Source organism: Rhineura floridana, chromosome 11 (genome assembly GCF_030035675.1).
Source record: "Rhineura floridana isolate rRhiFlo1 chromosome 11, rRhiFlo1.hap2, whole genome shotgun sequence".
Lineage (NCBI taxonomy): Eukaryota > Metazoa > Chordata > Lepidosauria > Squamata > Rhineuridae > Rhineura > Rhineura floridana.
Window position 1 is genome coordinate 16,813,570 of NC_084490.1, and position 11,214 is coordinate 16,824,783.

Below are 11,214 nucleotides of genomic sequence, written 5' to 3' on the forward strand. Positions count from 1 at the left end.
AAGGGGGGAAGCAGATAAGGACTCTGTTTGCATTTTCCTAAAGAAGCCCAGAGGAGTAGAAGTGAAGAAGTAGCGCAGGGTCAGGGAACCTGTGGCCCTCCAAGTGTTGCTAGACTGCAACTCCCATAATTCCTCACCAATGGCCATGTTGGCTGAGGCTGATGGGAGCTGATGTCTAATAATATCTGGAGAGCCATGGGTTCTCCACCTCTGAAGTAAAGCAGCCTCTCTGAAAATGGGTTTCACACATAAAGCTTAACGGAACGGGGGTCTTGCTGAAAACTGCTTTGTAATGCAAATATGAAAGCCTAGTTGAAAATGCTGAGATGCCTCTCCTCATCCTTCTCTTCCACATGCTGACTGATGATGGCATAAGCTTACAGAGCTTCATCCACACTAGACATACTGTGTGGAATTGGCATGGTTCCGCCACTAACTTTCGATGGTGCATCCACACAACGCCATCATCCAGTCATTGCCTCCCTGCATTTTCCCTGCAGTTCTTCCATCTTTTCTGAGGCTGCAGAAGAGTAAGGCAACCCCCACAAGCGTAGATGCCTTTCGCGCCATTCTTCCACCTTTCTAAAAGGGCAGGGTTTTGACACGGGCAGTGACTTATCGTGAAAACGATCCTATCAGAGCTCAGCACACATTCATGAAATCAGAGGTAGGGGACCTTTTGCAGCCCAAGGGCCACATTTCTCTTCTGGGAAACCTTCCAGGGGCCACATGCCAATGGTGGACAGAACCAGAGGCAAAAGGGGGCAAAACAACTAATGTCAATGTTACCTTTGTACAGTAGTCTAGTTTCTACATACACTCAGACATCCTTATTTATCGTCCATCCTGGCAAGCAAATAGCACTTTTGCCTCTGGTTTTGCTCGCCATTGACATTTGGCCTCTGGAAGGCTGCCCAGAAGGGATTGTGGCCCTTGGGCTGCTCTAAAGAGCCCCTCCTGATTTGGGGCGGAGCCTGAGCTCCGCCCCTCCCAGGGATGTTCAGGCAAAGGTCAAGACTACTTGATAATGGGAGAAGTGCAACTGGTTTCCTAGGACCAGAGCTTGGAAAAGTTATTTTTTTGAACTACAACTCCCATCAGGCCCAGCCAGCATGGCTACTGGATTGGGCTGATGGGAGTTGTAGTTCAAAAAAGTAACTTTTCCAAGCTCTGCCTAGGACCTAGCTACCAACCGCACCCTCTTGCTTGCTATGCCTTGGAAGCAGAGTTTTGCTGTGGAGGGAGGACCCAGAGTGACTGGAATCAGCAGAGAGCTAATGTCTGGGGAGAAAGAGACAGACAGACAGACAGAGGGTGGAAGACAGAGTTGAGGTTGAGAGAGTGATGAGGATGAGCCCTGAACAGCAAGCTTTTGGTTCTTTCCGCATTCTTTAATACTAATGAAATGTGTGTTTTCTTAAATTCAGTTGCCATCCGTTTTTAATTTAATTTTTCCATTTGATGTTGGACCACCTCAAAAACGCTTCCCAGGTCTCCTGACCAGGTACAAATGAATTTACTTCAAGTTATTTATTCTGATCACAGAATTTAAATATTCTTAATACACAGATTGGATTTCAAAGGAGGGCCCAAAGAGATAGGTACAACAGAAGCAAGCTGTTTCTGCAGTGCAAAGCCATGAGGTCCTGAGACATACACGACATTTCTGATGGCGGTGGCTGTGTGGGTCATGCCCCCTTTTTGAATGACATCCAAGACGTGCTCAGCCGGATCTGGCGTACTGAAATCAAAGTGTTCTGCAAAGGTGCTGGAAAACTGTGCAAGGGCAAACTGACAAGGGAAAGAAAAGAGAATTAGTGACTAGGGTTTCCCAGGCTGCAATCCCCTTACCTAGAAGTAAGCCCCACTGAACTCAATGAGACCTCAAGGAGTGCACTGTCAGACCCTTCATGTGTGGAAGGTCACCTGGGTGGTAGGTGCATTCGAGACATCTCTTCTTAGCCTACTGTCATGAGCCATGCAGGCAGGGAGGAGCTAGACACAGGTGACACAGGAACCAGAAGAGGGGGTTGGCAGCAGGGAGGACTCTCAGGGTGCCCCAGCCCCTGTCCTTGACAGTTCAGCCCCCTCCGCTCCTGATTCTTCAGAGGATGCTCCACCTGGCTTGTCAGACACTCTCCAATTGGATGCAGACTCTCAACCTGCGCCTGAGGCACAGGCTAGCACATCGGACTTTTCCCAGCCAGGCACTGCCCAGCTTCCTCCACCTGAAGTGACTGTTAGCAGCCCCCCACGTCCAAGGGGGAAGTCGAGACCAAACCACCTTCGCCCCGCTCCCCTAGGTGCTCCAGGTGGGAAGTGCAATAGTCGGAGCTGAGGCCTTTGTTTGCATGCGAGATCCAAGCCTACTTAAACTGACTCGGGGGAATCCAGTTGCGGAGTCAACATTTTATAGCAGCAAAGTCATGCTTAGTCAGAGTGAGAGAGTAGTGAAGTTCCTAGAAAGTGTAGTTAGGTGAATGAGACACACTGCTTTTGATGTATCTATTACTTTAATAAAAAGAGAAAAAGCCACAACTGCGTCTGAGTCTGAATCCCAGGACTTTGGGCAGGACACCTATTCAGTGGAACTATTATGAAGAGGGAGCAGAGGTGGCACCTGAAGCTTCAGGATGGAGTTGGGGCCCAGTGGAAATATCCTGCCTCCCTGGCTTATTTTCCGTTCAGATGTCGCCATGTCTCTCACGGCACCCCCACTTGAAACCCTGAGAAAGGGGCTGAAATCATACAATTTTTTCAGTGTGAGAGCTTTTTCTCTGGTGACGCTGTGGAATATTCTCTCTGCCCAGAGGGATGGCTAATGCCAACACTGCAATCTTTTTTGACACTAGGTTAAAAACTCTTCTCTTTGCCCAGGCATTTCAAACGTTGGCCTGTTAGGTGCTCTGTTGTTTTACCTCTTTCAAAAGATGTTGTGCTTGCTTGCTTGCTTTTAGGGGAAGTATTGTTTGTTTATTTATTTATTTATTTATTTATTTATTTATTTATTTATATGATTAGTTGGCCGTGCCCTTAGGATACCACTTTGTTATCCATAAGAACGAAGGGCAGTTTAAAAAAATAGTCTCCCTTGCCCCAGCAAAGGGAGAAGACTGACCTCCCAGACTGCAATAACATTGGATTATAGTGTCCTCCCCCATCATGACTGTTACCCGTGTGTTTCTGCCGGAGAGTCTCTTGATGACCGCAGAGACAAATGCCTTCATCATTTTGAAGTCCCGTGCATTGATGCTGCCTGAGCCATCGATCAAGAACACAATATCTGTTGGGTGGGCAGTGCATTCTGGGGGAAAGAGACAGGAACATATGAATCTGCCTTATATCCAGTGGTGTAGTGGGAAATTTTGAAACGGAAGAGCTCATTAGGACATCCCCCACAGCCACACCCCCAAGGATAGTCCATAGCCATAGTCCAAAACGCAGGCAGCTGCGTTAATCCATTATTACACACACATACACCAAAGATCAACAATACACAGCAAAATGCCCACTTCATTACAGTGAGCATGACTGCAATCCTGTGCACCAATTCCTGGGAGCAAGCTCCGTTATGCAATCCTAGGCACAGTTCCCTGGAAGTAACGGTGCTCACATCTGAGTGCATAGCTTCAGCTTGTAAAGCACATTGAGCTTTAACAACATTATCTTCAGGCACATCATGTAATGCAACCATTAGCTTTTAATCAGAAATGCAAAGAAGTGTTACCACTTGAACTAATGATGACAGGACCACAGCTCAGCAACGGAGCATCTGCAGGTCCCAGGTTTAATCCTTGGCATCTCCAGATAAAGCTGGGAAGATTCCTTGTCTGAAATCCTAGAGAGCCACTGCCAGTCAGTGTGTAGACAATACTGAGCTAGATGACTCAATATAAGGCAGCTTCCTATGATCCGGGTAAATTACTAGTGTAAAGCAGGAACCCATCAAAGAAAAGGAAAGATGTATTCAACCTCTGCTTGATCATTTCCCCCAATACTCTGACTTCCTGTATGCTAATGTGTCACGAACAAACTTCAAACATTATCACCGCATTCACTGGCCACAGCAAGGAAGGTCTGCTACATTATTCTGGCCCTCCAGCAGATGACATTGCTGCTCCTCTCTGGAAAAAGGAAGGCTTGAGTTGCATTTCCCTGGATCCCTCTCAACTACACCACTGCTAATATCATGTTAGACCACTAGTCTATCAAACCCAGAACTGCCTACTCTGACTTACAGCAGCTCCCCAAAGTCACAGACAGGGGGTCCTGCCTTTTCCAGAATTACTACAATTCCTTTAAGTCAGGGGTGGGGAACATTTTTCAGCCGGAAGGCCCCACCCATCCTGGGCAACCTTCTGAGGGCCACATGTAGTAGTGGGCGGAGCGGTAGACAAAGAGAGCAGAGCAACATGTGTAAATTACTTTTGTGCAGTAGGCTAGTTTTTATACTCGCGTACCTCTCTATCCTCCACCCAGGGGTTATCAGAATTTAAGATTTGAAAAATGAGAGACTGAGATAAACTGAAATTAACAGATTCACCCATCCCAAGATCTCACCTGGTAAAATCTCTGGAAACTGCTGGAGCTTTTGGAGCTTTTGATCCAGAAGGAAGCAGTAGCCATTCACATACATGTTTGTTCCACAGGCCCGGTGTACTGTGGGACCGCACACCTTTCCAGTGAACAAAGAGGGAGTTGTCATGACATGTTCAAATCCACTCAGTGAGCTATTTGACCAAGCAAGGATTTGAATCCGGCCCTCCCACATTCACATCCAAGACTTTCTCTCCTACACCGCCAATTCCCCACTAATGTGCAAAACATTGATGTATTTACCAAGACTCGAGAGTCCCTGGCAACTAAGGACAAACCAAGGGACATGTTGACAGCATCTGCTGGTACTGAAAGAAAAAAGATAATACATGATGAGATTATTCCTTGTTATGTTATATACAAACTGGAATAATTAATTAATGGGTATCTGCCCACTTCCTGCACTTGCTGTTCTGACCTGCTGTTCTGTTACTTTGTTCTTGGTTCTTTTGTGGTTTTATTTTATTATTTTAATTGTGACATTTTTGGAACTCGCCCTGGGACCATTTGGTGAAGGGCAGGCTATAAGTATATTGACAGTATATAGTGCCTTTAATGTACTCGGTGCATTATAACATAAGCAACAACAACAAAACAAGATCCCTGCCCAAATAAGCCTACAATATAAATATGGATAATTGAAATAATAGTATATTCTTCTACTGTTTGTTCCAGTTTCTACTCCCCTCATTTCCTCTTTTATTTCCCTGCATCTATTTTTAGATTGTAAGCCCCTGGGGTGGAGACCTCTCAGACTTGCTCTTTGTAAAGTGCCATGTCCATGGATGGTGCTAAATAAATAAATATGATAACAACAATTACATTATTACTATTACTATTACTCAGGTGGGCTGGTTCTAAGTACACCTTCTCCCCAGTCACGAGAGCAGCCTTCTCCAACCTGGTGCCTTCTAGTTGTTGTTGTTGAACTACGACTCCTATCATCTCTGGCCACTGGCCATGCTGGTTGGGACTGATCAGAGTCCAACAATATCCAGAAGGCACCAGGTTGGGGAAGCCTGTACTAAATCTTATTGCAGCCTTTGCCAGCATGGGCTGTGTTGGCTGGTGCTGATGGATGTTGCAGTCCAAAACATCTGGAGGGCACTAGGTTGACAAAGGTGGTCTAGTAGTAATTTCAAATCTTTGGGGAAAGCCCAGAAGGCTTTGCTCCAAGCCTTAGCCCACTTAACCCTTCTCGTAGATGCTGGGAAACTGGTCTCGCCGCCTCCTCTTTGTTGCTTCCCACAAGATCTCACTTCTTTCACACAGAACTAAACTGAGACATCCTGTGCCTCTCAAACAATCCAGTCCTACATTCTGCAAAAACTTCATTCCCACCCGCAACAGCACCCAGAAACCCCGGCTCCCTGACCCCCCTGCCTCCTCCCCTCTCTGAGAGAACCTGGACCTCCTTTCAGTTTTGTCCAGGTTGGACGATTTCTTCAGAAACATAGAAGTTACCTACATTGGATGCTAATCTCTTCACAAACATGTGCACGGTAAGTGCACCGGTAGAGTTTACCCATTTCATTCCCTTGTCCCATCTGAAGGGGAGCCCCGACAAGCACCCTGAGGCAAAGGGGAGAACAGGCAGATGATTAATATGACTAATATTTATACAGCACCTCCAACATTCATGACGCTGTACAATGTAAGACCTAAGCCAGGTGTGGGGAACCTGTGGCACTCCAGATGTTGCTGACCTACAACTCCCATCATCCCTGGCAATGGCCATGCTTGCTGGGGCTGATGGGAGTTGTAGTTCAGCAACATCTAGAGAGCCAAAGCTTCCCCACACCTGCCCTAAGCAATAATAATAATAAAAAAAGACAGGTCCTTGCCAAAAGGAGTTTAAGAGAAAACAATGGGAGAGCAGGGACAGGCGCCAGAAACAAAGAACGAACATGAGCCAGCCCAGTTATTTCAACTTCCACTTTGTTTCAGATAGGGAGGAGCACTAAGGAGTTAAGGAAAAGGCTTCTCGGAAAAGGTGGGCTTTGGAGAGGGAGGAATGGGTGGCACCACCACGCAGTGCTCTGGGGCAGAGCTTGGAAAAGTTACTTTTTTTGAACTACAAAATAGGACAGCACTGGAGAATCTGAAGAGTTGCTTAAGAGAACATGGAAACCTTTAAGCCTCCATGGGTGGTAGAGTTGGAGGAATATAGGTGGCATGCAGGGGAAAATATTAGGACAGGAAGTTAGGGTCAGGTCAGGCTACAAACAGTTTTGTGATGGATGCAAAAAGGGTCGCCAATAGTGCAATTAAGGGCCTTGCTGGTTTTGTACCCAGTTCCCATTTCATTTCTGCATCTTTCTTCCAGCCTTCCCTCTCCCCACTCCCACTTCCCAGGAACCTGTCCCTGAACCCAAATCAGCTTTCTCTTACTCATTCCTTGTCTGTGCCACACTGCTCCCAAAGCTCTGAGTTTGCTTCCTGAAGATGGTTGGTGTATCCACATCCACGCTGAATCCACTGCACCACGATACCATCACTGCAGGAATTTAATGGGCACATGAACACCACTCCTGGTTAATTAACTAACACAGTTAACCATTGTTGCTCATGGTTGAGTTTGAGCCAAAGCTCAGATCAAGACTTCTTAAGGCAAGAGCTTAAGCCAAGGGTAGACAATGTGATGCGCTCCAGATGTTGCTGGCTGCAACCCCCAGCATCCCTGACCTTTGTCCATGATGGGTTAGGCTGATGGAAGTTGGAGTCCAACTACATTTGGAGGGCATCACATTGGACATCCCTGGCTTAAGCCATGGAACATGTGTGAAGCAATAAAGATGAGGGCATGTACTCATGGAGCTGAAAGCAACTGGTTTGGGGGAATGGATTCTGAAGGAAATTATCCTTATTCAGATTTGTTTGCTGAAATTTAAATTTGCATTCCAAAAAATGCCACAAAAGGTTGCTGGCCAAACAGGTCTTGTTTGAAAAACAACCACAAACTGCCTGATTCACATAAAAACTCTTCCCATTTTGCCTCACTTTTTATTCCTTTGATTGGATGTGAAACCCTGGCTTTTCTCTGCAATGGGAAGAACATGCACCTTGGAAGGACAGAGTTAACATCAGGACTGTATCTACCCTGAAGCACCAGTCACTGTGTGAATGGGTGTTTGTGGAGTGAGTGTATGTGCCGCCAATTTATCCCAAACAATGAAGCCTTTTCAGGCAGGTGCAAAGGGGTAACAGGAAGCTCTTTTAAAATGCTGCTCCTGTACAATGAGTGGAGACTGCTGGGGGAAAAGCAATACTTTTGCCCTCTGTACCGGGCTGCTCTTTTGCAGCTGGGCTTGACAAGAAAATGATTTTCTTTTTCTCTGATCTTGATTTGGGCTGAGCGGCTTGCTTCTTCAGAGAGCCAGGCCCACAAAGATTTGGATGAGCATTCAACGCCACCCTCCGACTCCCTTGCTGTTGCTACTCACCTGTGCCCAGGTAAAAAAGCAGTGGAAGAAGATCCATGCCTGGGAAAGCTCAGACTGGGATGAGATAATCCAGTGGAGAAGAGAGCTGAGAGGCCAGGAGACCAGCAGGCAAAGGGGTAGCTTTGAAGGGGAACTTGCAGCTTAACAGCTGAGTGGTTAAAGTAGAGAAGTGAGGCTTTATCTCACGCAGGGACTGAAAAGAAAGTCCAGCCCTCAAAGAGGCGGGGGAGGGATGGACAGGCTAGAAGAGAGAATGTGACTCAGACAGAGCAGCTTCTGCAAAGAAATGAGAAAAAGAAAAGAGAAATGAACCAGCTGGCTCTCAAACGTAAGGTGGAAGGTCGGTGAGCGCAGCAGCGAGAGACGAGAAGGCCCCTAACTGTTGTGTAGCTGGAAGGAGGCTTTTTAAAAGTATGTGCAGTTTACACCAGGGTGAGAAAATTCTATAATTCTATAAAACATAAAAGCATAAAATGGAAATGGACTGCCTTCAAGTTGATCCCAACTTATGGCTACCCTATGAATAGGGTTTTCATGGTAAGCGGTATTCAGAGGGGGTTTACCATTGCCTCCCTCTGAGGCTAGTCCTCCCCAGCTGGCTAGGGCCTGCTCAGCTTGCCACAGCTGCACAAGCCAGCCCCTTTCTTGTCCGCAAATGCCAGCTGGGGGGCAACTGGGCTCCTTGGGACTATATAGCTTGCCATGGCTGCCCAGGTGGCAGGGCACGTAACCCCTGAGCCACTCACTGTGGGGGTGATCTTCACCTGGCCCTTGACACCCAGGAGACAGGAGCAGGGATTTGAACTCACAGACTCTAGATTCCCAGCCAGGCTCTCCTCCCCACTGTCCTATACCAGCTGTAATCTTAAAAAGATAGGAAGCTGCTTACTTCTAAGTCACACCCAGTGGCCCACCTAGCTCAGTATTGTCTGCACTGACTGGCAGAGGCTCTCCCGTGTTCCAGACAGGGAGTCTCTCCTAGCCGTACCTGGAGATGCCGGGGATTGCACCTGGGACTTTCTGCATGCAAAGCAGATGTGCTACCTCTGAGCTATCTGGCCCTTCTCCTAAAAACGTCAGCTCACATGAATAATATACGGACCATCAGGACATCCATCTCATTGTAAACATATACAGTAAGTCAGTATGTGCCATTCAAATTGCATGCGAGATGGTAGGTGTTTGCTCTTCCAGGCTTGAAGTGCAAGTCTCTTCACGACTATCAGGGCTCACAAAATCCACTTGTGTTGTTCTGAAAGTTCCCCATACTGCAGGGATATAATTTTAACATGCACAGACATCTGCAAATATCAAAGATTTCTCCAGTACAAAATTAACGCGGACAAGAACTTCAGACCAAAAAGAAAACGTTACTGGACGTGCCACGTGCAATTGTTTAAAGGCCAAGAGGCCCTGACCTGTTTGTGCATAGTCATCTTAAAAGCTCAGGTCAGTGATTCATTTTCTAATTGTTGTTGTTATGTGCCTTCAAGTCGATTACAACTTATGGCGATCCTATGAATCGGCGACCTCCAAGAGCATCTGTTGTGAACCACCCTGTTCAGATCTTGTACGTTCAGGTCTGTGGTTTCCTTGATGGAATCAATCCATTGCTTGTTTGGCCTTCCTCTTTTTCTACTCCCTTCTGTTTTTCCCAGCATTATTGTCTTTTCTAGTGAATCCTGTCTTCTCCTGTCCAAAGTATGATAACCTCCGTTTCATCATTTTAGTTTCTAGTGACAGTTCTGGTTTAATTTGTTCTAACACCCAATTCTTGGTCTTTTTCACAGTCCATGGGAAGTGCAAAGCTCTCCTCCAACACCACATTTCAAATGAGTGGATATAGAGGTCATATTTTTGACTGGGCGGGGTGGTGGTGAAGGGCCAGCCGGGAGCAGCGATTCTGTCCACATGAGCCAAACGGTTCATTCACCTTCTCTCTCCAAGCACTGCAGAATATAACAACCTAAGAAGAACACTGCTGGATCAGACCAGTGGCCCATCATAATCCAGCATCCTGTTCTCACAGGGGCCAACCAGACGCTTCAATGGGATGCCCACAAGCTGGACCTGAGTGCAACAGCACTCTCCCCACCTGTTTCCAGCAACTGGTATTCAGGCGCATACTGCCTCTGACAGTGGAGAACTGAATTTAAGACTGGAACAATGAGAAATGTAGAAAACCGGCATTGGCAGATTCATCCATCCCAAGTGATATACGAAGGGTTTGGCCAAAGCCTCTTTTGCGAAGAGAAAAGGGATTGAATTGAATTGAATTGAAACTTTATTTCTACCCCGCCCTTTTTCCAAACTGGAACTCAGGGCAGCTTACAAATAGAACTATGTATAGTTAAAAACATACAATTAAAATACAATTAAACTATGCACAACCTTAAAACCGTAAAAGGCACTTAAAAATCTAAAAGCAATTTAAAATAATACAAATAATAATATAAAACAATAAAGCAAGCCTTGTAAAGCTTCTATCCCAAAAGCCTGTCGGAATAAAAAAGTCTTTACTTGCCGACGGAAGGATGGCAAGGAGGGGGCCATTCGTGCCTCCCTAGGAAGGGAGTTCACGAGCCCTTTGCCTGTGTCTTAGATTGGCAAAGGACTCGGTTCTGAACGTCACTCCATCTTTCTTTGTCTAATCCTTTCCTTTAAGTCTTTTCCCCATTTGTGGACATACGCCAGTTTTTTCTCCCCAGACGTTTCAGCCCAATAGCACATGATGTGAAAGAAAGTCTGCTATTAAATTTAGGGATGGAAGGATCTGTCAGTTTTGGTTCTCTCCGTTTCTAATTTTTCCAATCTTAAATTCAGCACTCCACATTTCTGCAGCAATTTGTAATCGGGGGGAAAAATCCTCATGAAAATTCTCAAACATTTTAGTGAGAATTTCTCCCACTAAATACATTTCTGTATGCAGTTTTGGCTAATGTACACATTTTTGCAAGCATATAGTGTAACTGTGTATCTTGTTTTCACGAATGTATTCATTTTTATGGACGCTTGCCCTTAATATATTTATTTTTGCAAACACTGCTTAGTTGCAGAACTGCATTGCAAAATTTGCATAAGTGCGAATTTGGAAGGCTGTCTGTCTTTCAGTTCTCATGTTGTTTCCGAAAGTGCACGTTTGATAAATTCAGCTTTAAATGCAAAGTGAATTGAA

General features: G+C 45.9%; 1 protein-coding gene across 1 annotated transcript; it reads right to left on the reverse strand.

Moving 5' to 3' along the window:
* Window positions 1-1,515: 1,515 nt before the first annotated feature.
* On the reverse strand, window positions 1,516-8,361 carry LOC133365910 (integrin alpha-M-like). Its single transcript, XM_061588364.1, has 7 exons — window positions 8,040-8,361; window positions 6,988-7,093; window positions 6,065-6,168; window positions 4,840-4,904; window positions 4,561-4,675; window positions 3,174-3,304; window positions 1,516-1,791 (listed from the first exon to the last, which is right to left on the reverse strand). The coding sequence occupies exons 1-7, from the start codon at window positions 8,074-8,076 to the stop codon at window positions 1,549-1,551; spliced, it is 801 nt and encodes a 266-aa protein (XP_061444348.1). The 5' UTR covers window positions 8,077-8,361; the 3' UTR covers window positions 1,516-1,548.
* Window positions 8,362-11,214: the final 2,853 nt, after the last annotated feature.

Bases quoted from the DNA above. Each gene is read 5' to 3' on its own strand.
- LOC133365910 (XM_061588364.1), bottom strand. From the start codon at position 8,076: ATGGATCTTCTTCCACTGCTTTTTTACCTGGGCACAG. The intron at 6,169-6,987 runs GTAAGAGAAAGC...CCTTTGCCTCAG, and splicing joins GTGGCACAGACAAGGAATGA to GGTGCTTGTCGGGGCTCCCC. The intron at 3,305-4,560 runs GTGAGATCTTGG...TCTTTCCCCCAG, and splicing joins GTTTCCAGAGATTTTACCAG to AATGCACTGCCCACCCAACA.